The sequence below is a fragment of the Gymnogyps californianus genome, chromosome 4, assembly GCF_018139145.2.
Source record: "Gymnogyps californianus isolate 813 chromosome 4, ASM1813914v2, whole genome shotgun sequence".
NCBI classification, from domain to species: Eukaryota; Metazoa; Chordata; class Aves; order Accipitriformes; family Cathartidae; genus Gymnogyps; species Gymnogyps californianus.
In genome coordinates, this window is record NC_059474.1 from 69,042,501 (window position 1) to 69,070,175 (window position 27,675).

The window sequence follows — 27,675 nt, forward strand, 5'->3', positions numbered from 1 at the left end:
CTAGACTGGACAACCTCCCCCTTTTTTATTTGTCCTTCTATTTCAGCTTCACTTACATTGGAATCTGCTTTAGTATATTTCAAGAAAGAGCAAAAGCCTCATTAATTGAAGCAAAAGCCCCATTAATTGAAGCAATTGGGTTGAAGCCAACCCAATAGTTGTCTGATTTTATTTGTTTTTCTTTTCTGGGGGAAGAAAAATAAGGTAAATAACTCTCATATTTTTGTGATTTGTCTATGATTAAAATGTTTGATTTTTGGAAAGTGTGGTCAGTTCAAGGAATGTGCTGTCAGTTAACTAACTAACTAAAACACTACTTCTTTCCTAATTTGTTAATTCTATCTTCTGTCCAAAGCAAAGCAGCTAGAGTAGGCAGAACCAGCAACATAGGTAAGAACAACAGTCTGGGTTTCTTTTCCCCTTCATGTAATACTGCCAAATGCACATCTTCAGGACTTCCTCTGGATTGTAGCACTCTGACCATGTTTTATACTTCTCATAGGTGATGTCTTGTAGACACACAGGGACGAACTGAGTATACAGATCTCATGAAGAGGTCATTTACATTATGGCTGATGTTGTGCTGCTAGATTTCTTGTCAACGTAGTTTTAGCATTGTTATCCCGGGTGGCAGCTCAGAAGTGTGAGGGAGCAGTGGCTTGTAGCAGCACGTGCTGTCACAGTAGGAGAGCTAATGTGTGGGGTAGGGAGAGAAAGGGAAGGTGAGACATAGGAAAGGAGGGAAACTTGATGGATGCCCTGTTCAAGTCGTTCTGGGTGTGTCACTATCATGAAACTATTTAAACTCTGATGTGACCTACCTTGAATTTTTGGTTCTCTGAGCTATTAGAACTTGGCTTCATCTCAGTAGAGTTTGACAATACCCTGGGATGAAGAGCATAGAGGTACCACTTGACACTTGCCCTTGGATTGGGTCAGACTGGCAGCTGGGTTTTGGCTTGGTGGTAAGAGGGTTTAATAAATGCTAATTTCTTCCAAAAGTGCCCCCTTTGATCCTCCTTCTTGTGGTAGGGGAATCCATAAGGCATCTGCCACTGCGTACTATAGCACCTGACTCTGAAAAAACTTCCTTGTTTAAGGCTGTGATATTATTTGAATTCTGTTACAGTGATTTTATTTCTGTATGGATGTTTTTACATTGTTCTTAACCTGGCTTATAATGGACCACAGTGTATGGTTGCAAACTTACACTGACCTATGTACGTGAGTTTAATATCACCTCTGTCTTTTAAATGGTAAAAGTATATGCTGACCTGGTCTATAGTGCTTCCTCTACCTGGTTCATTTTCTGCCTTGGTTCATGGGCAGAAACGTAGCTGGCTTCACACGTTAATGATTGTTCTCAGTGGGTCATCTATACCTCTTCACTTAGACTCATGTTTCCTTTATTTTCTGGGACAATTTGAATTAATACCTTCTTGAAATGAATAAATTAAAAAGTTTTTTTTCTTTTTTCCTCCAGGTTCTCTGAAAGTTCAGGCAGAATGCTCTCTATCAGTTGCACTCAGCTCCTGGTGGAGGTATTTTTCATTTCAGTAGCAGCTAGAGTGGCATGTTTTAAAAGAGAAGGAATGCAGAAGGTAGTGTGGCATAGAAAGTTTGGGTCTTTTTTTTTTTTTTTTTTTTTTTTGGTGACCATTCATCACCCCAGGTCAAATCCCAGAATAGACTGAGCTAGAAAGGTGTAGACCTGGATAAAGAAAATAGATGGATTTTTTTTTTGTAAGTACCTTAGTAAAGTTAAGATTGGTTTGAGAGCCTTAACCTGTATTTTGATGAATTAAAGCATGCTTTAATGTTTCATATTTCTGCTTTTGCTCTTTTTTTTAAAAAGGAAAGAGCAATTCCTAATACTGGTAAAAGTGCTTATAGGTCATATTAAAAATTACACATACAAGCTAATTTAATTTCTGAAGTAGTAAATAGCACCAATGTGTATGTACATGCTGCTTATGTGTACACTGTTTATACCACTTGCTTTAATCTTGTTCTTTGGTAATGGCTTGCCTAAGAAAGGAGAAAAATCAAACAGTCCTGGAATATAAACTGAAAAGTTGTAAGTGTTGTGTTACAGGGTAATGTAGTAGCTTTAAAAATTTAAAAAAAAAAAAAACCGAAAAAAACCCACCCAAACACAGAAAACCACAAAACAATGGACTGTGTGAAAATGAACAAAGCTCAAAGTAGCAAACGGAAGTGTCTGTTTACAATAAAGATGGCAATTGTACCCCATATTTTAGGGTTGAAGTCTCTGGGAGATGGTGAGCACTTCACAGAGGGATGCAGGAATTCAGATTCTCTAGGAGTCAGATTTTGAGGGAACTGCTGAGAAGGAGAGTATCTGAGGAAATAAGCCAGGAAAGTGAGGAGCTGGAGGGCAGGTAAGAAGCAGTGCAGTGGAGGAACAAGTAGACCAAGGGCTTAAGCAGGTGTATGTTGCCAGATTTTGTTGGGTTGATTTGACCTGTTGGTACCCTGCCCCTTCAGCTGGATATTACGATCCCTGTAAGATGCCAGTTCCTCAGCTTTTCCTGTTCATGTAATGGGTTTGTAAAACAAACAGCTCTCTGCATCAGGCAATGCATGTTGGCTTCTAATGCCCTGCTGCAGCCTGTGAAAGGGGTGGTGGGGTACATCCTTCTTACGTGGTCTGAGTGAGATTTGACAGAGCTCATCTGCAAGAGTCATGGGGGTAGGCAGGGGATTGTCATGTGGAATGAGGAAAAGATGTAGGAAAGGTAGTGAGGTAAATGGCGAGAAGCTTAGAAAAATAATAAAATGGGGACGATGCTCTATCTTTCATATTTGTGGAGGCAGAGGTTTAGAGAGGTGAGAAAGATGTAAACTCATCAAAGTTTGGGGCACTGAACAAGTCATCTGCTGTGTGTTACTGGGAATTTAAAGTGAAATTTTGAACAAGAAAAAGCTACTAAGAGACAGGGAAGGAAGTATCTGTTAATGGTTAAACATAAAGAATTGTAAGAAGAGCTGCTGAAAAATAGTGCAACTTCTTTAGCCTCCTGTTTGTCATGCAGTCTGCCTGTGAATTTATATTGCTTGGGTTTGGAAGTATCGTTTAAGAGGCGTTCTTGGTTTTATCCCTTCAACCAAAGGCAGTGCAAAGGATCTACCACTGTCAAGGGGTATCGGAAAGACCGTTCAAGAACAACATTGTTCAGTGTGTAGATTTTAAGCAGCCCCAAGGTCTCTGTACCCTTCTCTGAGGCTGTGCAGCTGCTTACATGGAGTATTTGAAAGGGTTATTTTAAACTTGCTCTCTTTCTTTTTTATGGACGTAGAACTTGGAACGGTGCTCTAATAGCATCTTCCAGTGCAGAGCTGTCTTCTGAAAGTCCCTCTGTTCTCTTTCTTAACAAATATCAACTTTTAGGACCTAAGAATTTGCTATTCTTTTCCCTTTTACTCCCCTCTTAGGTTTCCTGTCTTTCTACTCTTCATCTCTTGCCTCTTTTCCATGCTCTAAGAACTCAATATGTAGTACCTATGGGCTTTGCCAAATTTGCTCTCATGTGAAATGAGGTTTTAAACTTCCATCACTATAGAAGACCTACAGACCAATGACCAGGGGAATGCTTTTAGGAGGAGTAGGTGCAAAAAAGTAAGAAGAGAAGGATGGTTTCTTGAGCTCTGGTACATGCAGTTTTTGTGTTTCAAAACTGTCCCTTTGTACAAAAGATGCAGAAGTTTGTTTACCTCTTGAAGCATCTTTGAATACTGTTTGACATGCTTGCTTCCAGTACCTGCTCTAGCATTTCTCAGGTTATGGTTTCTTCCTGTTACTAGCTCCTCTATGATTATATATTACATATCTCATTAAGTGTCACTTCTTTCCTTCTCTTGACAGCTGCAAATCAGAAAGAGCCCTTGACTCCTAAATTTAAAGTGAAAGAGGAGCCTAAGGATGAAGAAGCTGCAAGTTCAGCCTTGTCTCAGTCCAGCTATGTGTTCAGCCAGGAATCCAAAGCCTCAGCTCCAAATGTCCCTGAGGAGAAACTCAAGCCACAGGAAGCGCCGGCAAATGTGATGAGGCAGGACATGTCAGTCAAGGCAGCATCTGAGCTCCTCATGAAGCTCTCAGGTAGATATTTAATTTAATAATATTCAATTTCTTCATTTTTTTCATGTGTGCTAGCAGGGTTACCTTGCCGAAGGAATGTTTAGCTTCAGTAGCAAGTGAAGGAACAATTGAAAAGGTCTGTCTACACAGGTTCCATAAGACTTCTCAGTTTGGTCTGTTGCCATAGTATGTAATTCTCTGTGCTCTGGTTTTCAAATTAATGACCGTGGGATAAGTCAAAAGAAATGATGCCTTAAAGCTTTTAGATGTTGTCATTTTTAAAATGTACCAAAACATGTTAATACCAATTTATTCATGTGTTACTTAATTAACATCATGAGAATGTGTGTCTGTACTGAACTATACCTGATACAGCTTTATAAATTATGACTTTTAAAGCCTTTTAATTTTTCTGACAGTATCTTGTACTCAAAATTATAAGATACACTGTTAAAAAAATAATGTAAACTGAGCCAGCTTTCTGCGTTAGGGAGACCACTTGAACTTGCCTACACTGCCTTAGTGATACATCCTTCTGCCAGACAAGTAGACAGTGTGCATGTGTATACACATATGTACTGTTACAGCTGGAGGGAGTCAAATAAAAATGTATGTTCTGCTAATTATGCTTTGCCTAACTGTCAGAATTGAGGAAAGTAAAAGGGTTGAATTCTCCCTGCTGGGAACAGGTTAAGTGAATGACGAAAAGGCTTTGAACTTCTAATAGACTTCAATTTTTAGGACCGAGACGTGAAAGTCAGTCTGGGAGGCTGGGTTTCGTACTTCCGTGCCTAAACTGGATCAGTTATTTTTTAAGTCTTCTCCAAAACTGGACAAGACTTATTTTTTTAAGTATGCCAAAGTCACGCAAGAGGTGCCAGTGGAAATGCTTACAAGTTTAGTAACTTCTGAGATCCCTGCCAAACCTATCTGAAATTATTTGGCTTGACTGGATACTGTCAACAACGAATTTGAACTCAAATTTATACCTGAAAGACTTTAACTGACTAGGATCTCCCCCATAAATTCTAACATGTAATTAATTCACTCCTGTTCATACCTGCACACTTTAATTTGCAGAAGAATTTGAATAATTGATTTGCAAGCCTTCTGTGTTAATGGTGTAAAAAGTGCTTCCCAGGCACAAAAGTTGATCAGAGCAGAAGTTTCCCAATTTTTCACAGACTCCCAAATACTAAACATTGGTTATTGATATAGCGCACTGTTGCTGCTGGTAACTGGTTTGAGTATGGTGTTCTGGTAACAGAACTTTACAACCTAATGAATGTTAACCTGGGACTTTATTTTTCTTGGTGCGTATAAATTTATATAGCTATTTTCATAAAGAAAGAGCTCCGTAACTTAATGATTTCTCAAGTACTTCAGAGACACTAGGGTTCTTCATTGTGAATCTTGAATTCAGCACTAGCAGGCTGTGTTTAAATAGTTTTATTACAGACTATTATATTAGAATATTTGTGCCTTAAATACCTGTTTATATGAGTGAAATCTGGCATGTATAAAATATCAGTCAAGTCTTGAGTCACTTCTGTTGGGGACTTCCAGTCTTTAAAGGTCGTAGTAAGAAATACACCAGTTTAACATTTCTCTTATAATCTCTTAGTGATTGAGCAGTTTTTGCTGATAGCGGTCTTTTTGGTTCATCTGTAGATTAGAAGGTAAAGAATTACTCTAGGATTTACTCAGTCGGTATTGCTGCAGTTGGTATTCCTGAATCAGCCAGTGGGTGGGGTTATACCAAGTTTATCACATACACTGTTTTTAACTTGCACTTTTCTGAATTACCATCTAAGGCAGAAACTATGACGGAGGAAAACACGAAGATACAGTTTAATGTAAGACAAATATAAGAGGAATATCTAAGATCAATAACCTCTTTAGTGGTTTTTTAATGTTTACTTTATCTGGTAGAATACTCTGAGATTACTATTGACTTCCCAGCTTATCTTAAGCAATTCTGCACTCTCTTTTTGGTGATTTAGAACTTAAACAATTAAGCCACTTCAGAATAAAGTGAAAACAAGAACAAACTTCCTCCTTTTTCCTGGTACTGGAAGGAGGGGGAAGAAAAAAAAAAAAAAGGAAAGGAATGAGTATGTCTGGATGTTCTACTGTCTGTGGGAAATCTTCAGTCAAGTGCCCTTATAAGATTTGACATATTATGTAATTGGGTTTAAGTCAGATCCTTCCAGGCTCTATATATTCTTGGTAAAGACTGAATGGATTACATCCTTGCTTTGTTATTTTCACTTTTTTCTGTGTAATACTAATTACCAAAACCTGCACTGCGTACAAATTCAGCAAGGGATTTCCAACATAATAGTATTTTGCTTTCTGCATTCCTGACATACATGCTTCTGTTATCCTCTGAGCAATAATATTGCTGATTGTTGCAGCCTCATGGGAGCCTCTTGGGGTTTAGGCATAGACCTTGCTGTCTCCTTTCATGTGAAGGATACACTGGTTTATATTTTTCACTGGGAAATCTCTATTCCCAAACAGAGATGCTGTGTTGCTAGCTCTTAGCTGAGCTTGTACAGTGTAGTGGAAGGCCTTTCCAGCTCTGGAGCCTAGTTTGGGCTGGTACATACTGTAAGAAAGACTTACTGCAAATTACCAGCCCCTATAATGGAGGGACTTGTCAGCCACTCAGAAACTACTCTAAAGCTAGGAAAAGTTAGAAGAATAAACATATTTTACTGTAGTAGAACGTCAACAGAACATTTGCTAGTTGTCATTGTAGAGGCAGATGTACAGAAACAAGAGAAAATCACATGCAGCTGTCTATTTTAGTTCTACTACACAAGGCGCTCTCTTTTCTCATTAAGCTAAAAAGCTGTCAGGACACTTGTGTGCTTCTAGCAGCACACAACCAGTGTTTAAGATCAGGCCCTTACCCAGCATATTACTTTGGTGGAGTTGGACCTTATCTGGAGATGCTATGCCCTTTTATACTAGTTTTTTCTCCACTGTGTTCCACTTGGATTCAGATCTTCAACCTCACAGTTCACAAACTTGGTACCTAGTCACTTGATATCAAGTCGCACTTCTTCCGAAGAGTTATTCAAGCTAAGAAGGCTAATGTCTCTTGGGCATGTCTAGGCAGAACCCATTTCCATCCAGATAGTCAAAACAAAACTTCCCAACAACTGATCTGCTATTTAAAAATAAATGAAACGCCCATTTGGAAGAAATGGTCTCTGGGGGTTAACAGGCAAAGTTCGAGCCTCAGTGTAGACTTTCAACCTACATTTTACAGAAGAACATAAAATGACTACCATGATTTATACGAATGTACAAAGGTGAGCTGTGAATTCTGTCTGTTACTAAGTCTTGACTGAGACTAGATCCAATGGTAAGCAAACAGATTCGAGGAGATAATGGAGTGGGGCAAATTGCTCTCATCTCTGTTTGGAAAGGTGCCATCCCTGCAAGATTTTAAATGCCTATTAAATGTTGCACAAAATCACTTATAAGAAATAGAAGTAATGTATTTTAAATACACCTGAACCAGTTTTCTACATTCTTACCAGTTCTCTTTCATGGAAAAGCTAATTTATTTCTCAAAATGTTTAATTAAGTGGTGCGCTCAGTGATCCCTGGTCAGCTTTATACACTTGGTCTTGTAAATTGAAAGGTAGATTTCAGAGGACTGAAATTTAAAATAAATGTTTGCATTTACGTGCTAATGTTTGAGTCAAGAAACTTATTTTCTGTTGAAATAGTCATGCTGCTAATATGTCTTGGGCATGTATTATCTTTCAGAAGCATACAGTGTTTTGCCTTCTTGTCCAAAATTGAATGCATAGCTGGAGGTGTATAAAACCTATTTCAGGTACTAGCATTTTATAAGTAATATTTTACCCTGGTGCCTTGAACTATAACATTAGTATGTCACCGTCTTTCCTAGAAATGTTGTCTGAATCACATTTGCCTTTATTTCAGCTATGTCTTATTTGTGAAATGTAGTAATTTTGCATTTCAGTAGTAACTCAGGTTGTTTTCTTCCTCTCTCTATTTTCAGTGGATCAATTCCCTATGTGTTGCATATATCCTTGTTATCACTAGCAAATGCATGACCTTTGTACTATTCAGTTTCTTTGGATTTTTTGTACTTCAATCCTTGGGTCACACAGTGCTTCTTGTAATACACCAATTCCCCAGTACCAATAATGTGTCATAATTTTGGGTTATCAGCAGATGCAATTAGTGCATACTTACTTTTTGTGCCAAGGTCATGAAGTAAAATGTTGCATACAGTTGATTCCAAAAGCATTCTTGATCAACTCTATTTGTTATCACCTAATTATATGACAATTCCTCTTTCAGCACAACTCGTTATTGTGGGGGGTTTACTGGTTTTTTTTCCTTTTTTGATTAAGTTTTTATCCACTTGAAAATGTTTATGCTAATTTCCTCCTTCGTGCCTTTTAGTTAATTTTTTTGACACTATATCTTACATTTAACTGAAACCACATGGATTGGAATTTCTATTTAAAAAGAGGAAGAAAAAGAAAAAAGAATGATAGTACAATTCTAGCATAAGATGAAGGCCAGAACACCTCAATGCTACTCCCATTCCAAAAACGGCACATTGTGCGTTAGGGAACAGCGAGGTGAAGGGCTATCTGAGAAGGCTTTAAATTAGCTCATACCAAAACCTGTCCAGTCACAACAGCACAGACTTCCAGAGGAACTAAATAACAATATCAGTTTAAAAAGTTTGCTAACTAGGAGTGCTATCTATGCGTGTGTGGCTGGACAGCTGGTGTCAGATTTACCTCATTTTAAGGCTTGGGTGGCTTTATGCTTGGCTATCATCAGCAATGTGAATTGACAAAAACAAGTCCATGGCTAATAAGCTATTATTCTTAGCAGTCACAAAATCTTTCCAGGTTTAGTGGGTTGCGTTGGCAGTCTTTTGGTTTATTGTTACTATGATGAAGAAAAAGTACATTACTACATTCTTTGGGGAAGGTGGGGGACAGAGAAACAAACTTTCCTATATATTTCTTTTTCATAACTTCATGGACTGTTCTGGGAAGTGCTTGTGTGGAGCCAGGCTGCTGTCTTTGGAGATAGCTCTTGTCAGGACCTCGTAAGAGTCTCCGTACCTAGATTGCAGGGGAGCTGTCAAGAGTGCTTTCATCCCTGCTTAGAGAGCCTTGATAATGGGCAGAGGAGTGAAAATACAGGGAAGTCTTTTGTTCCTTGGTCTCTAAATAGCTCATTAGAAAGCTCTGGGCAGCAGCAAATGCTTCTGTAGAAGCCCAGAAAAGTAAGCGGGGAAGTGTATGACCCAAAATAAGACTTTCTCTTTATGGGAACTAGAGAGATGGCAAGCCATGGCAAATCGTATCACCAGATTAAATCCCGCTACTAGCCAAGTGTTTGTTGTTGTTGTTGTTGTTTTTAACTAACAGAAAGGTGAAATTGATTGTGAATGGTTAGAGTGAAGCTGTGTTTTAATTACAGTATAGAAAAAAGATACAAGTTTCTAGATAGCTAGATTTATTATTGTAATGTATCAGGTTCCAGATTTTTTTTCAAGATTTTGAGACTCTCCTGACCATGCTGTACTACATGAAGTTTGTATCAGGCCGTGGTACATTCATTCAGTTTAATAAGCTTTTCCATGACATCTGCATAATAACATAATCCCAAAGGAACTCAGCTAGTAATGGATTCTTACCTATTGATGGGTTTTGCCATGTTTCATGACAACATTAATGTCTAAATCCAAAAGCAGGAAAAATATGAAAAAATACTGCCCCTTCACAAAAGTATAGGATGAGAAGTATGGAAATCTGCAAAGTGTAAGGGTTTTTTTTCCCCTATAGATCTTAAAAAAAAAAAAAAACCCACAAAACAACAAAAATCACAAAAAACAAGTACCTTATAACAGAGCCTAGCTTTTACTTCAGTAGCTGCTATACTATACCTTTAAGTTGTTAGAATTCACCTTCTTCCTTTTTTCCATGTCAGGGTAATCTTGACATTTAATGAAAACCACATTAATTTAAAAGATTAGATAATTTGGGATAATAAGAAATCATAATGTCTGTGGTTCAAACGTGCTTCTTTTGGTGTTCTGGATCTACTTTATTTTATTTTTTTAGGAATTGTCACTAAAGGGTTTAAACAAACCCCCTGATCCTTGATGATGTTCAGCCACGTAGGAGTGGCCACAAAGCTATGGAAAGTGGGCAGGTTAATTTTTTTCAAAGTGTCAGGTGATTGTGGATGCACAGTATCTGCAGAAGGGCTTCTTGCAGTCTATGTTTTGAGGGGTTGGCTGTGTTCTGCAAGTAGGGTCTTTCAGATAAGCACCATAATCCTACCATTTAAATGGAAGGAGCAGCAAATGCGTATCACAACTCAAATTAGCCTATTGCTTTAATTTGCTCCCTTTTTTTTGTTGTTGTTGTTGGCTTGCATTTTTGTGAAACTAAGCCTGTAGTTGCAAAATTCTATAACATGGGAGTTCAGAGGTTCCAGTTTAACAAATATGAGCCATTTTATGATTTTTTTTTTTTAATGCAGAATCCTGTTACATTGATTCAAGGCCCATTGACACTGTCTTATATAAAACAGCGTTTGAAAAAAATACTAGCAAAATAAAGCATCGAGCACAACACCCTAGGGAACGTCAGATGTTACTTGTTGTGTCTCTGTAGCAGAACCTTCAGGGCTCGCCAACTGTTCCGTACCTCTGAGGTTTTATTTAAGCTGTTTTAGGGCATGTTTATTTCTAGCAAATCAGAACAATTAGCGTAACAAAATGCCTGCTTTTCCATACTGAAAGCTTTTGAAGTCGGTACAAGTTGACCCACTAGTTACCCCTGTCTGCTTGATTGTGAAAACCAGTACATGAGTCCAATTTATGAGACATATGGGAAAGGCTTTCTTTTCTAAGTTGATTCATAAAGTTGATCTGTAAAGCTGATGGGCATTTCAGCAAGTATGAGCAACTTAGAATTTTTGTTACAGGATGAAGTTTCAAATAAAATGGTGAGAAGAAGCATGAATGATTTAACAAGGATTAATTTCATTTCAGCAATTGAAAGTCATTGGGCAGCTATTGTATCAGCAAGAGCAATATTTACTGCATGACTTGTGTTTTTTATTAAATCTGTGCACTTGATTTTGACTTTCATCTCAAATAAAGTGAAAAGCAGACTGTGCCGCATTAGAAGAGCATTTTCAGTGTGTCCCCTCCAGAACAGGTGAGTGCTGCATAGAATCATAGAATAGTTTGGGTTGGAAGGGACCTTTAAAGGTCATCTAGTCCAACCCCCCTGCAATAAGCAGGGACATCTTCCACTAGATCAGGTTGCTCAGAGCCCCGTCCAACCTGACCTTGAATGTTTCCAGGGATGGGGCATTTACCACCACTCTGGGCAACCTGTTCCCGTGTGTCACCAACCTCACTGTAAAAAATTTCTTCCTTGTATCTAGCCTAAATCTACCCTCTTTTAGTTTAAAACCATTACCCCTTGTCCTATCACAACAGGCCCTGCTAAGAAGTTTGTCCCCATCTTTCTTTTAAGCCCCCTTTAGGTACTGCAAGGCTGCAATGAGGTCTCCCCAGAGCCTTCTCTTCTCCATGCTGAACAACCCCAACTCTCCCAGCTTTTCTTCACAGGAGAGGTGTTCCAGCCCTCTGATCATTTTTGTGGCCCTCCTCTGGACCTGCTCCAACAGGTCCATGTCTTTCCTGTGCTGAGAACTCCAGAGCTGGACACAGTACTCCAGGTGGGGTCTCACGAGAGTGGAGTAGAGGGGCAGAATCACCTCCCTCAGCCTGCTGGCCACGCTTCTTTTGATGCAGCCCAGGATATGGTTGGCTTTCTGGGCTGCGAGTGCACATTGCCGGCTCATGTCCAGCTTTTCATCCACCAGTACCCCCAAGTCCTTCTCGGCAGGGCTGCTCTCAATCCCTTCATCCCCCAGCCTGTATTGATACTGGGGGTTGCTCCAACCCTGGTGCAGGGCCTTGCACTTGGCCTTGTTCAACCTCATGAAGTTCACATGGACCTACTTCTTGAGCTTGTCCAGGTCCCTCTGGATGGCATCCTGTCCCTCAGGCGTGTCAGCCACACCACTCAGCTTGGTGTCGTCTGCAAACTTGCTGAGGGTGCACTCGATCCCACTGTCTATGTCATTGGTGAAGATATTAAACAGTACTGGTCCCAATATGGATCCCTGAGGGACAGCACTCATCACCGATCTCCATCTGGACATGGAGCCGTTGACCACTACCCTCTGGATGTGACCATCCAACCAATTCCTCATCCACCGAACAGTCCACCCATGAAATCCATCTCTCTCCAATTCAGAGAGAAGGGTGTTGTGGGGGACTGTGTCAAAGGCCTTACGGAAGTCCAGATTCATGACATCTGTAGCTCTTCCCTTGTCCACTGACCACCACAGCAGGCCACTAGGTTGGTCAGGCAGGACTTGCCCTTGGTGAAGCCATGCTGGCTGTCTTGAATCACCTCCCTGTCCTCCACATGCCTTAGCAGAGCTTCTAGGAGGATCTGTTCCATGATCTCCCCAGGCACAGAGGTGAGGCTGACAGGTTGGTAGTTCCCAGGGTCCTCCTTTCTACCCTTTTTAAAAATGGGTGCAATGTTTCCATTTTTCCAGTCACCAGGCACTTCACGTGACTGCCATGACTTTTCAAATATCGTGGAGTGGCTTGGCAACTACATCAGCCAGTTCCCTCAGGAATCTGGGATGCATCTCGTCAGGTCCCATAGACTTAGGTGTGTTCAGGTTCCTCAGGTGGTCACGAACCGGATCTTCTCTTACAGTGGGAGGGACTTTGCTCCCCCAGTCCCTGTCTTGCAGTCCATCCACTCGAGAGGTGTGGGAAGAGAGGTTGCCAGTGAAGACTGAGGCAAAAAAGTTGTTGACTACCTCAGCCTTCTCCTTGTCCATTGTTACCAGTTTGCCAGTTGTGTTCATCGAGGGGGGTACGCTTTCTTTGACCTTTCTTTTCTGGCTGACATACCTGTAGAAGCCCTTCTTATTATTCTTTGCATCCCTTGCCAAGTTCAGCTCCAGCTGTGCCTTGGCCTTCTTGACCCCATCCCTACACAACTGGGCAGCATCCCCTATACTCTTCCCAGGATACCTGTCCCTGCTTCCACTGCCCGTGCATTTCCTTCTTGCCCTTTAGTTTGACCAGCAGGTCTTGACTCAGCCATGCTGGTCTCTTGCCTTCCTTTCCTGATTTCTTACACCTGGGGATGGAGAGCTCTTGTGCTCTATGGAAAGCATCCTTAAAGATCTGCCAGCTCTGTTCTGCTCCCTTGTCCCGGAGGGCAGTTTCCGAAGGGCGTCTTATTGACTAACTCCTGGAAGAGCTGGAAGTTTACTTTCCTAAAATTCAGGGTCCTGACTTTACTCTTCGCCTGACCCATATCCCTCAGGACTGCAAACTCCACCAGTGCATGATCACTGCAGCCCAGGCTGCCTCATATCTTGACGTCACCGATTAGCTCACTTGCATTGGTGACAATCAGGTCCAGTATCGCATTCTGTCTGGTATGGCTGTCTATTACCTGGCTTAAGAAGTTACCCTCAATGCACTTTTACTGGCTTAAGAAGTTACCCTCAATGCACTCCAGGAGTCTCCTGGATTGCCTACAGCTCGCTGTGCTACTTTTCCAGCAGATGTTGGGGTGGTTGAAGTCCCCCAGCAGGACGAGAGCCTGCGAGCGCGATGCCTCCTGTAGCTGGAGTAAGAAGCTTCGTCAATAGGCTACCCTTGATCAGGCAGCTTGTAGTACACACCAACCACAAGGTTCTCTTTGTAGCCTCAGTCTCTTAATTCTTACCTGTAAGCTTTCAACCTGCTCTGGCTATTCTTCAGAGACAGCTCTTCACACTCTATCCATTTCTTGATATAGACGGCAACCCCTCCACCCCTCCTTCCTTGCCTGTCCCTTCTGAACAGCCTGTATCTATCGATAGCTGCACTCCAGTCATGGGATTCATCCTACCAAGTTTCAGTAATGGCAACTAGGTTGTAGCTTTCTAGCGGCACAGTGGCTTCCAGCTCCTCCTGTTTGTTGCCTGTTCTGTGTGCATTGGTGTAGAGGCACTTCAGCTGGGCTGTCTGCCATGTCACCTTCTTAGAGGAACACCCCTTAGTTCCTTTGAGGTATTTCACTGGTGTTTCCCTCTTGGCTCCTGTTACCTCAGGAGCCCCTGGCTCATCTCTGTAAGACTTCAAGTATGCTGCAATGTACCCAGCATGGCTCAGAGCAACAGGCTGAGGGCCCTCGCTAGCCCCTGTCCCTCTGACCTTGGCGTGTCATCCCACAGCTTGTCACGGGCAAGACTGATATTATCCCCCTCCCCATTCAAGTCTAGTTCAAAGCTCTGTCAATGAGCCCCGCTAGCTCGTGAGCAGAGACCTTCTTCCCCCTTTGAGAAAGGTGAATCCCATCTGACACCAGCAGGCCTGGTGCTGTGTAGGCCATCCCGTTATCGAAAACCCCAAAATTGTGGCAGTGACACCAGCCATGGAGCCATGTATTAATAGGCTGGGTCCGTCTGTTTCTTCCAGTGTTGCTGCCCACAACTGGAAGGACAGAGGAAAAAATAACCTGTGCTCCAGATTCCCTTAGCAACCATCCCAAGGCCCTGAAGTCTCTTTTGATTGCCCTTGGACTATACGTTGCAGCTTCATCGCCACCCATATGGAAGAGCAGTAATGGGTAATAGTCCAAGGGCTGTACCAGGCTAGGAAGCTTCCTAGTGATGTCCTTAACCCGAGCCTCAGGGAGGCAGCAGACTTCCCTAAGAGGAGGGTCTGTCCAGCATATTGGACCCTCTGTTCCCCTCAGAAGGGAGTCACCTGCAACTATAACCCATTTTTTCTTCCTTGTGGAGGTGGTCGTGCTACGGGTGGTAGGCCTTTCTGACCTTGGCAACACCTCTGGTGTAGATGGACCATCATCCATTGACTGGTCTTTCACAAGGACCTACAAGGAGGCATTGAGGGAACTGGGCCTGTTCAATCTGCCAAAGGGGGACTAAAGGCAGATCCAATCACAGCCTGCAAGTACTTGAAGGAAACTTAGAAAAGCAGTCGAGTCAAACTCTTCTCTGTAGTGGCAGATAGTAAAAGAAAGGGTAACAGCTACCAGCTGCAGCTTGGAAGGTTCAGAGATGACATTAAGAAAAATTTCTAGTGCAGCACTAGAACAAGTGTTACCCAAGGATGCTGTAGCTTTCCCTTGCTTGGAGGTTTTGAAAGTTCTGCTAGATATACCTACAGCTGATCTGATCTAGTGCCGATGGTTCATGGAATAAGTTAGTTTGGAGGGGACTTCCGGGGTTCATCTAATCCAAACTCTTGCTCAAAGCAGGTCCAATGAGACCAGGCTGCTGAGGGTCTTATTAAGTTTTGAATGTGTCCAAGGAGAACCCAACCTCTCTCAGCAATGTGTGCCAGTATTTCACCATCCTGACAGTGAATTTTTTTTCTCTCTATGTAAACAGAATTTCCCATGTTCCAACTTGTCTGTCAACTCTTATACTATCACTGTGCATTTCTGAGAAGCCTGGCTCTAGCTTCTCTATACCTTCCCTTTATACCTTAGAGAGTGGTCGACAGCAATAAAATGTCCCCTTAGTGTTGTTTTCTTAAGGCTGAACAAACCCAGTTCTCTTAGCTGTTCTCCTCTTATGTCTTGCAGCAGCCCCCTAACTATCTTGGTAGCCTTCCACTGAACATGCTCCAGGATGTCAGTGTCTGTCCTGTACTAGGGAGCCCCAAATGGGGCCCAGCACTCTAAATGCAGTCTCATAAGTGCAGAATAGAGGGTAAGAATCTCCTCCCTCTACCTGATGGCTACAGGTTTGATAACACAGCCCAGAATACGGTTGGCCTTGGTTGCCACAAGGGGACATTGCTGACTTGTGCACAACTTGCATTGGATTGTGGTAGTCCCAACGTACTGAGAGAAGTAGCTTGAATAAGCTCTTTCTAAAACTGTCCAATACTGCATTTTTATCTCTGATGTGGAACATTGCCTCACTCGATGTGAATAGGATGAAGCTCATAGAGGCTTTTATAGATCAGCTGATTAAAAGTTATACTGCTCTGTAAAGAAACAGCATCTCTGTGGCTTGATGATAGTACATCCATGTATGCAATGATTTTCTCTTATTTTGTTAAGCTGTTTCCATATCACAAAGTTAACAGCAGAAAAAGGCATATTAGGTGATTTAGTTCATCTTCTGCCAGATGAGCAATGTTCACTGCTGTGCTGTTCTTCTGAGCTTCATCCAGGTTAGTTTTGAATGAATAGCAGACCATGTTTAGGCGATCACGGTCTGGATACTTTAAAGCTGCTTGAGTCTATCCCCTGCTGATTTTTGCTAGGAATTAGGTGTCTGTACTTGTATAAAAATCTGGTATGAAGAAAATGACTCCCGTATACTAACTTTGTATTCTGATATATTGCAGTTTATTTAACCTAGCCCATCTACTCAAGGAGAAATGCAAAAGTGGAAAAAAGCCAAAGCTATCATGATTTTAATTATTTGAACCAGGAGACACTTTAGTGTACCAGTCCTTGACTTGAAAAACTCTAGCTGAGCTATGACCATGTGAGATACCTATGTAAGGAAATAAGGGGTATCCCCTTACTCCACAAATGAACTGTCTGTAGCACAGAAGGGAAAATAATCTTCAAGAAGTTACAGTTTGACTGCCGGTATGGTGAGATGGATATGGGCATAACCTTAATTACAGTCTTTCACCAGCACAAGGTCTAGCACAGCTGGGTTGTATGCCTGTGATTGCTGCTCATGGGACAGACTGACTGTGTTTCCCTTTTGTTAGCTCTTGTAAAATTATCATAGAGACCCTCCTTCAGTCTTCTGTGTGTGTTTGCTTTTGGGAATCGGAGTATGACAGGATTCACACTTGGCAGGGACATTCTGTCAGATCAAAAGGGCGCAGCTGGGAAGATAAAGGTCAAAGGAAATGATCAAATATGTAAATTTAGTTAGGGCAATTTGAGTGCTAGCTGATTGTGAGGGAGAGAAGGTCGTCGATATTGCTTGACTCTTGCCTTAGTTGGGGTCATATCAGTTTGATTCAAAAGCATTTTCAGGACAGGGAATTAAACTGTATGGAGCAGGAACAGAAATAGAAAGAATATTTTAAAAGCAGAGAGCAGCAAAGGTCAGCTTGACTCTGCACCTAAATTTGGCAGCTGGGTGCAGAGCTCGGTCTGTCAGACATCTGAAGAACTCATTTGTTTGTGGAGTTACCTGAGCTTTTGATTGACAGTGTTACCTGATGCGTTTCTTTGCTGTTCTGTGTTTGCTTTCAATGCACAGCATGCTATTTTTACACTTTTCAACACAGATGCAATGTTCTGTGGTTTTATAATAAGAGGCTAATGGAAGCTTTAAATAAATAAATAAAGAAAGAAAGAATAATCTGCCTAACAGGACAAAAAAGGCATTATATGATATTTCTAACTTGTCTTCAGTTGAGAATTCACTATGACAATTTCCAAAGTCTGAAATGCATCTGGTGGATCGTAGATGGTAAAGATTTTTATCAGTGTTTATACGTTTCTTTTAAAGGTCAAGAAATGTCATAAGAAAAGATTGAGAGCACTTCATGTAAATCGTTCCTGGAACATATCCAAGTGGCTTTTATCTCCTGGCTTCGATTTTTTTTTTTTTTTTTTTTTTTTTTTTTTTTTAAAAGAGCTGTAGGCAGCAAAGCCACTTTTTCTCCACTTAAGAACAACAGGAATGTGGGGAGAGGGAGAAACCAGGGGAAAGAAAAAGGACTTGGTGACACACATCAGTTTAATTTTAGGTGGAATGCATATGCCTTTATGCTAAAGGGATTCTGTTTGTCTTTGGCTAGAGACTACAAGATGACACCAACCAGTTGACTAGCTTGAGGATGTTATCACGGATGACCAAACCATGTTTTGGTGCCTTTGAGATTCATTGTAATATTGGGTAATTGAAAACAAAAGGCCTGGCGGTGTTTGAAACATTCACACTTGGAATAAAATCTGTGAGGCTGACACAATCATATGTGAGTTAGAGAGGAGAGGAAAGACAGAGAGAGCAGCAACAGATTAATTTATCAAGTGAAGTTAGTGGATTCCCCCCGTTTTCTTCTCTCTGACCCAAAGTTAATAGAAAATACTGTTTGTGTTCGGGCTTTTTCATACGAACTGGTATTCATTTACTTATTTTTTAATATCAGAGCCTTCTAAGTAGTAAAATTTGACAGATAACAAGAAAACTTCCATGTGAGGAAACTCATTGTGCAGAGTGCCTCCATCAGTGACCTGATGCTATCACGATGGCCAGCCCCTGTCTGTACCAGTTAACATGCTGGCCCACGGTCATAGATCTGATCACGTCCCCCCAGTCTGGACAAGGGCCAGACTGCTCTGTCAGGTCCTAATCCACTTAGCATCTAAGCTCTCTGCTTCTTTGGCTCTGTGTGCTGCAGTGTGCCTGTCCCTACCCTCTACCACGGCCTCTTTTGCTGGGTGCTAGGGTTGCCTTTTCCTCCTTCAGCTCATGAAGTCTGAGCAATTCAAACTCACGCTTTCCCTTGACTCTAGCTGTGGAGGCTACATAGGTGACAATTTAGGGCATGTGCTAATCATGAGTAAACAGAAGCAGATTTTCCTTAAGATTTTCAGTATCTTGGCTAGTACCAGAAGTACATGTACAGGTTTAGGCAAAATTAATAAATCCCGTGTGCATTTTTTTTGTTGGAATGATTCCTTACCTGGATGGCCCTTCTGGTATTTAACTGTGTTCATGCATTTATTTATTTTCTTGATTCTCCCAGGCATATTGCCTGTCTTAGGCTGCCTGTTTCCGGAGTGTCTGGTCAGCATCCAGCCAGCAGAGGCAACACCTAGTTGGGCAGTTCTGCCATGATACCAGTGTCTTTTCAGGAGCACTCTGAATGAAAATCATTAAAAAAACTCATCATCTTTCTCTGAAACAAAATGAGAATAAATTCTACAGGTCTACAACATATCTTTTCACAGCAGAAAGTCTGAATCAAAAGGGCTGTGTAGGTATTTGGGGTGTGGTAGGCAAGTTACCTTGGAGCCTTTGATTTTGAGATTTCAGCGCTTTTATTCTGAAGAAAAAATGATCACTTACCTTGCAGCCAAAGCAGAGCATTCAGCAACACCCGGGGAATCTCAAGTGTAGAAAGTGAACACAAATTGGCTTCTAGACTATGGTTTTATTTGCTAGACCTAGGACACCAGAGAGGAAGGCAAGGAGGGAAGGATATGGGCTTATGGAAACTGGTCATTAAGGTTATTGGATCTTGTAATGTATGACGGAATATCTGTGCTTGTTACAAAATCAGACTTTAGAAAAGCATGGGCCCCAGAATACTCCTCTCATCTTGAAAGCATATGCAGATATAACAAAACGGTTCTTCACATAGTTGTCTGGAATTTTCCATAAAAGAGAAAGACAGCGGAAGAGGAACAGATGAGGTTTCCTCCTCCACCCCTGTCCCCATACCAGTACTTCTGACTGACTGTGCTGGTACTTCTGCTGATAAAGAGGTCTTCAGTGCCCACCTTTGGAGAGCTGCTGTGTAGTTGCAACTTCATTTAATAAATGAAAACAAAGCTTCACTAACTGGTGTGTGATCACCCAGTATTCACAGAAAGTGATATAACTCTCATATTTACAAATACGCAACTGTTTTCTGCTCTCCAGTTTGAAAAATTATTTTCAAGAGGTTGCTTCTATTTATAATCCCCAGAAGAATACTGTAGCAGTCAGCTGCTTGCTTCCTTTACCATTTGCAGTAGTATGGTATACAAATTATAACTTCGTAATTGTGATTCCTGCTTTGAGTACTCTGAAAAATTGTAGCCTAATTAAATAATTGTGGCAGTTGTTTATTTTTTCAAATACATATTTGCAGCTGAGAGTTACAAGGAAACCCAGATGGTAAAGATAAAGGAAGAACCAATGGAAGTTGACATTCATGATTCGCAGGCTTCAGCGTCACCCAGCCAACCCAGCCAAAATGTTGGCTACAGCACTTTATTAGGGCGAGACATTAGTGAACACATACAGAAGGCACCAGAAGGTCGTGTGCTCCCAGAGAGAAATCTATTCAGCCAAGATATATCAGTGAAGATGGCATCCGAGCTGCTCTTCCAGTTATCAGGTAAAAGCAGTGGAAATAGTCTGTAGTTGAATTTAAAGAACAAAAAGAGATTGTGTATAACCATTAAGGTGCTATGAAAGTTTGAGACTGCTAAGGCTGAAAAATAATAGGAGTTAGAGACCTTCTACCCTCACATTTCGAACGTGAACGCCTTGCCAAATGGCCCCCATAGTTAGCATATGCTTTAGAGCACTGTGACAGTCAGGTCAGGTTCACAATATTTGAACTGAATTGGAAAAGCCGGAGTTCAACTTCTGTATTTTTGAAAGCTAATTAAATAATTTGTGACAACTGGTTGATCCAGGCCTTGGAGTATGGGGAAACCTATAGATGGCAGTTACTGGCATAAGTGGCCAGTGGCTGCAGCATGCAGTGCTCCTGGGCCTGCACTGTCTGTTTCTCTTGACAAAGAAGGTGAACCTCAGCTATTACATAAAGGCAATGATATCAGCACTGTGTTTAATGAATGCTTGTATTGCATACTTTGCATGGAGCACTAACACTGAAATATGAAGCTGAAAAAATTTGTTGGGTGTTAGTTTAAATAAAGTCATACCCATTCTCTGATCATGCTGTAACCATTTACCCTAAATTACTCTGGATTATGCTGTTATCAGAAAGCATTAAGATAGTTCTGCTGAATAAAACCTGATAGGGAAAATATGATATATGCTAATCACAAAAACAACATGTATGTTCCTCTGCAGAAAAGGTGAGCAAAGAGCACAACCACAATAAAGATAACGCCATCAGAACTACAGCCAGGTAAGTACAGTCCATTGTTATCTGCAAAGCTGTAGTGTAAATAGCATTGCTTCATATTGCCTTGTGAACTCAAATGTGTCTGTCTCCTCAAATGTGACCTGATATTACAAGTATAAGATATTTTAATGAGTAATGTAACCTGTATCTGAAAAATTACACCTATAGATCTGATTGCTTAGAGTTCATGAAACAAAAGGCCTTTGGGCCAAAATGACTGTTCTTCTCTGATCAAGTATTCACACATCATTTTAAGAATTATTTTTTCTTTTTTTTCCCTTCAAAAACTGAAACTTTAAAGAAACTGCATAGTACATGCAGTGCTTGAGGGAAGAACAGGCTGACAACTGGATTTTAAGACATGGACCAATGTAAGAAGAGGTGATTTTGATACAGTCTTTTGTCAAACTTGGATTTCTTTAATAAGATTTCAGTTTAGTATTTCTATCATCTCAATGCCTTCTAGAGATGAATTTTTGAAAGTCAGACTGCAAGACAATGCTAATGAAACATTTGTTAAAGATTACAGTCACATTAATACAATAAGTGAAATTATCCAGGAATTAAAAACATGATCCAATTATAGCACGTGCTGTTACAGAAATATGCACTTTACAGTATTGTGGCTGGGAACAAGCCCACAAGTTGTTTGCATATACGTGAGCAGCAAAGTGAGGTGTCCCTATGAGAAAATTCAAAGCTTTTATGTAACAAAGGGTAGCTAGAATTGGTCAAAACTTAGGAGCCCATGGCGAGGAGTAGGCAGGAATTGGCAAGGGTACATTTCCTACCTGAAAGTACCCTAATCAGTGTGGATGTGTTGGAGACTGAGCACACTAAAGTGACAAAGAGTTCCTTCAGAGATAGAGTAAGACCTTCTGTGCCTCTGCAGCTCCTTCTACAGAAGTTCCCAGCATGTTCAGTGTCTGCTAACTAAGACAACTTTGTCCAGACAGAAATTGAAAAGCATTTCAATTGCAGAAGAAAAGATCTATAAAATATGCTGTTCTTAAATTCCTAGGCCTATCCCATTCATTCATGGTAACTGTAATAAATAAATAATTTGTTTTTAATAAACTGACCAGCTCAGTAAATGTACATTAGAGACTTTTTGATGTTACAAGTTGAAAGATAATTAAATTGAGCTTTTAACTTATGGCTACTGTGAATGCTTCCCGTATTTGCTAGTTTGGGAATTTGTGGGATATGCAGCCTGCATAACCTTCCTGTGACTACTTAAAAAGTATAAGCCTGAGAGATACATATGGAGATAAATGCACATATTATCCAACTACTCATTAACCATCCAGTGTGCATTGCAGGGAGGGGGTGACAAATAGCCTGAAAATAGATTTCAGTGTCTCATGATGTTACCAGCAGGACTGGTGTGAGAATCCAGAGCTACTTTTGGATCTATCAAAGATAATTCAAACTGGAAAGGTTGAGGACAGTTCAAAGATAACTTCACCTTCTTCTGGCTGCCAACTTTTAAGAGGGTAGCACAATTGGCTGTTGTCAAACTTGCACTGAGTTTTACTGAGAAGTCCTGATAATGGCTGCTACCCATCAGGGCATGAAATGCTGAGTGCCTGATTCAATTCTTCCAGTGCTTTTCTTATCTTACCTATCTATCAACAGAAGAAGACATGAATGAGAAGAGCTTCTTAAGGGGAAGTGAGTCAGTCTACTAAATCCTGCGAGTTCAAACAGATTGACTTGAAAGACCTTGCCAAAAAAACTCCACCCAAAACCAAACAAACAGCTGGAAGCCTTTACTGGTAAGGGTATGATGCCTTCTCAAAAATAGAATGTGATGGAGCAGCCAGTGGAGGACAGAGGCACTCAGACTGCATTAAGAAAACATGTGGTGTTGCAGTTTGGCTCACCAACCTACATCTGGAGTAATGACAGAAAGGCATTTGAATCACAATTGTTGTATCAAGTTTGCTGACAGCTGCAGAGAGCCAAGGTGAGGTCAGTGTTGTCCACCTGTGAGTAGCTGGGGAGCAGAGAGATTAAGCTGTGTCATTGGTGAGTCTTAAACCAGCAAAGCCCAGCAAGATGGGATGCACAAGCACTTTTTGCTGTCTTATTCCATATTAACATTTCTAACTGTCGCCTATCTGTTGCTATTCCTCCTGTGAGTATTCCTGGACTTTGCGAGCATATACTTCCATATGACTTTGCTTAAGCAGCTGAAACTGGCAAGGATTCCTCACAGTTCAATGGCTGAGTGAGATGGTAGAGCCTGCCATCTGTGATATGAAGACAGAAAGTGGAGAAGCAAATAATCTGGAAGTGAGTACGCCAGCGTAAGATGCCAAGATAAGTTTCTTTCATCTAGAGAACTGTGTAGCCATAAAACTGGAAAAGTGCAGCCAGAAAAAAAAATCCTAAAGCTTAATCTTAATCCTCATCAGAAGGGACTTTGTGCAGTGATTGAGAACAATTTATGTAGTTTCTTACTATGAAGCAGGAGCTCCTCCCTCCATGCTTTGCACAGGGAATTGGAGGACATATCTGCTGAAATAAAAATAATAGGGCCAACTCTGAAGAGACTCAGCTGCCATTCTAGAGGAAGGCAGAAAAGAGGTATGCAAGGATGGTTCTGTAATTCACTGCAGGCCGATGGCGGAGAGGGAAATCCTTGGGACACAACACAATGCAGTCTTCAACAGCAACCTGCTCATGATATATGGCCTAGCCTGAAATAGATAAGCTCTGCATCATCCATTTTGCTTAGAACCAGCAATGAGCAGTGTCCCAGTGACTGAATCTAAGGCACAAGCAGGAAGGCCAACATGGAAGCCTGAGCGGATTACAAGATTTTGAAGAGTTACAACAGTAATAAAAATTTTTTTATTGGTGTTTTTCTTTCAAATCATTATTAAACCAGTGAGAGGAATGTTGCAATAAATGATGCCATATTTTTATACAGCGTCAGTCTGTTTTATATTATGTCACCCCTGAGTGGGAGTGTGAGTCTTGGAAAAAGTTAAGTTTTGCACATGTGGGCTGGAGCTGTTTTGCTTTATCCTGATCACTTGTTTTCTTGAGTATTATGCATTGTTCAGCTATCTGCGTACACTGAACTGTTCAGGTTTGGGGCAGCTTCATGCCTTACCCTTCAGCACAACCTAATGTTGACTGTTTATGGTTATGTTCAAACTTTTGTAGAAATACCAAAATATCCCATTAACTGTCACATACGGAACAGCACAAAAGGAATAGTGGCCAAAAAACTTAATGAGAAAGTAGATAATGTGATTGCCAAAAGTGTTACATGATCAAGTTAACTAATTATCAACAAGTTTCTCAAAGGCAGAAGAGATCTGACTAAGAATACAAGTGACTCAGTGGAGAACACTTTGTTCACTCTCTGCAGGAAAACTGTACGAAGGAAAACTTATGCAAGTGTCGTTGTTTAGATTGACACCTTGGGTATCTGGACTGGTAGGGTCCACTTGGTTGGTGCTGCTGGCACATACTTTCTGGGTCTGGACTACCCGCTGTGCAACGCTTCGTAAGACCTCATAGTACGTTCTTTATCCTGAAAAGGTTCTTGGATTTTGTTACTAAATAAGAACAGGCTGCAGAAATGAGCTGGCCTCCCGTTCTGCACCTTTAAAACACCTACTGAGCACCAGCCTGTTAAGGATTCTCAGTATGAGAGAGATCAGATTTAATGTAATTCTCATTTTGCTTAGAAGAAATGGATAGTGTGCATGCAGATGGAATACACTGCCTTAGAAAACAGTTTTCCAAGAAAGACTGTCCTCTTCCATTTTGAATTTTTTGATGTACCTCTTACTGATGTCTGTCTGTACTGTAGATAAGGAATTCTTGTTTCTGTTATGATCTTTAATTGAGCAGAAAACAAAATACTTTGACAGAAACGCCAATTCGCTGTTGAAATTGACTTTTTACTGCCTGTTAATTAAAAGCAAAGCACGCTATGCTTTTTGGAGTCAAGTAGCTGATAATTTTTGCACTTAATACTCTTTGGGAAGGAACCATTCAGTTAGCTTATATGAATTGTTTCCTGCTTTAAAAATCAAACTCTTGGAGCTGATTTCATTCATGGAATGCCGTGTCAAAAGAGAACTATTCAGCATCTTAACCTAAAATTTGAAAAGTTTTGTTTTAAAAAATAATTACTATATACCTCAGATTATTAAATAATAATATTTTCTACCTTTCCTGATTGCCCTCTCCAGATACGACAGTAGAATACAAATTTTTGGACAGTAGAATACAAAATTTTGAAGCATTAATTTCAATGATCCATATTGTGTTGTGATACAGCAAATCTGAGATGTTGAAATGTAGTTAAAAGCCTTTTGGGAGGACTTCAGTTTTCACTCTGAGATGCAATTGTACCAAAGCATGCCTCTTCTCCTCATGGTCTGCATATCTTTCAGCATGAATTCTGTAAATGAAACAGAGCTTTTAACAAGATGGTATTGGTGTTAGGGTGAAAAATAATATTTACTTCTTCCGTTCACTGCTATTTTGTTTACAAAAAGATGTCTTACTTTTTCCTATAGCCCTTTCTTTTCTGAAGACACATTTAGACAATCACCGTTCACTTCCAACTCAAAAGATCTCCTGCCTAATGAAACTACTCTTCATGGAAGGACATCTGCACCAGGTCAGATACCTTCTTCTTTCATTACTTCCAGTTAATATATCTTTTTAAAATTTTCTTACTGTAAACTCCACCACCTGACCAATGCTCTTAAAATGTAATCAGCTTTGTCAGAAGGCAACTATCTCTCCATCACAATAAGTGCTTATTATTAAGAAGAAAAAGAAAAAAGTTAAATATTGCTGAAGCATTTGTATTAATAGTCTTTAAACTACTGTTTCTGTGAATTGTACAAGAGTCTATAACAGATTAAACTCAGCAGTATTAATAGAGGTGGGGTTTTTTTGTATGTGTGTCTCCCATACGTAAAGGAACTTTGCTGATATCGGATTACTGTCTGCTATTCTCCTCTTACTGGCCATTTCCATCTCCATCTCTCAGAGTACAGATGAAGTGTTTGCAGTACATGTATCAGAGTGGCTGAGCTTGGCAATACAATTTTCCTGCCTTTAACAGTAATTTAGAAACCTTTTTGGAAGGATGCGGAGTTCTTAAACTGTTCTGAAAGGCCTCAGTATCTGTGGGTACATGCCCACTGATCTTCCGAACTAGTTGACAGGCATGTTATGTCCTGATGTAGCTTGGGTTATATTCTGCATTAAAATGGAAAATATAGGCACGTAACAATGCTATTCAAGGTGGCACTGAACACATGCAAAAACTTGATACGTGCCTTTACTGTCCTGTTGCAAAATAACTCATTTGCTAGTTCACTGCTATCTGTTCTTAAATTAATAGCTCTTGGGTTCTAAAGGTCAGTAATTACACAGCCAGCCGTAAGGGGGGTTATTCACCTTTTCTTAGCAATCAATAAAGTTTTGGGCACGTTACTGCTAATTTTCAGCTATAGACTGTCATTTAATTTACAACTTAACAGACCCTTCATTTTTTTTAATGCTTGAATACTCATTTGACAGCTTGTGAAGTGGCAGATGAGGTTAAGAGCTAGATGTTGTCTAAGAGTAAATATGCATAGCAGGAAGAAGAAGAAAATTTGTAGCATAAGGACAAGGATCTTCAGGCTAGCCTCAGCCGCACTTTTGCAAGGAAGTAGTGGATTTTGTAGCTCAGGGCGAGGAGAACCAGATCAGGTGTGGTGCTTTTAAGTATTAAAATGTAAACCAGGTTAGCACTTCAATCCTGACTTTTGACCTTGGCATAACATGGAATATTCATATACCCAGATGAAAGACGAGAACTCTTAGACTCCTCAGCCAGTGCTTGATACCTCAGAGGACATGGCCTCTGGCAGCAATACTCTTACATCATACCAAGATGAATGTATAAGAATTTTAATTCTCTGTAAGACTTCATTTTAAGTGAGGCCACTAAAACTGTGGATGGGTTTTGGTGACATGTTTAATCTTCTGCTTAAAAGATGTAAAGTATCTAGTTGGTTAGGACATCCTGGAGTGTTAGAATGGCTTCTGAGGAACTGGGGTTTTGTATGTTTATGCTGCCCCATATTCTGCCTTATAGAATATAAGTATTACCTTGATAGGTCTGTGTATTATAATACATATTGCTCTGTGATTATAAGACTCTGATATGTAATAGCAGCATGTATACTGAAAATAAAAAATGCCAGTTTCTGCTTCATTTTTATTTTTGGAATGACCCTATCATTCCAAATATGTTGCTTTTTCTCAGCCTCATAATAAATTCTTGGACCTGAAGTGCAACTTCACAGTAGCACCAGGAATGTGATTTAAATTTTTAATCAATTACAAATGTGATATTCATGTAAAAGAACAGCAGAATACCCACAGGTAGATTTCCTACTAGTTTCAGCTTTGCAAGAAGAAATAGTCTATGTAGTGCTATGGATAGCTCAGAAGAAACTTTATCCCTGCAGGGAGCAGCATAAAGGAACAGTAACAAACCATTGTAAAGGCCAACAGGATGTCACAGAAAATGCTGTGG

General features: G+C 40.5%; 1 protein-coding gene across 1 annotated transcript in view; it reads left to right on the plus strand.

Annotated features, from left to right (window-relative positions):
- The window catches only part of ZNF827 (zinc finger protein 827), a 111,131-nt gene that overhangs the window by 51,292 nt on the left and 32,164 nt on the right, over window positions 1–27,675 (plus strand). The window contains 4 exon segments of the mRNA XM_050896187.1: window positions 3,887–4,120; window positions 20,094–20,342; window positions 21,050–21,107; window positions 25,652–25,755. Coding sequence (XP_050752144.1) covers window positions 3,887–4,120; window positions 20,094–20,342; window positions 21,050–21,107; window positions 25,652–25,755 — 645 coding nt within the window.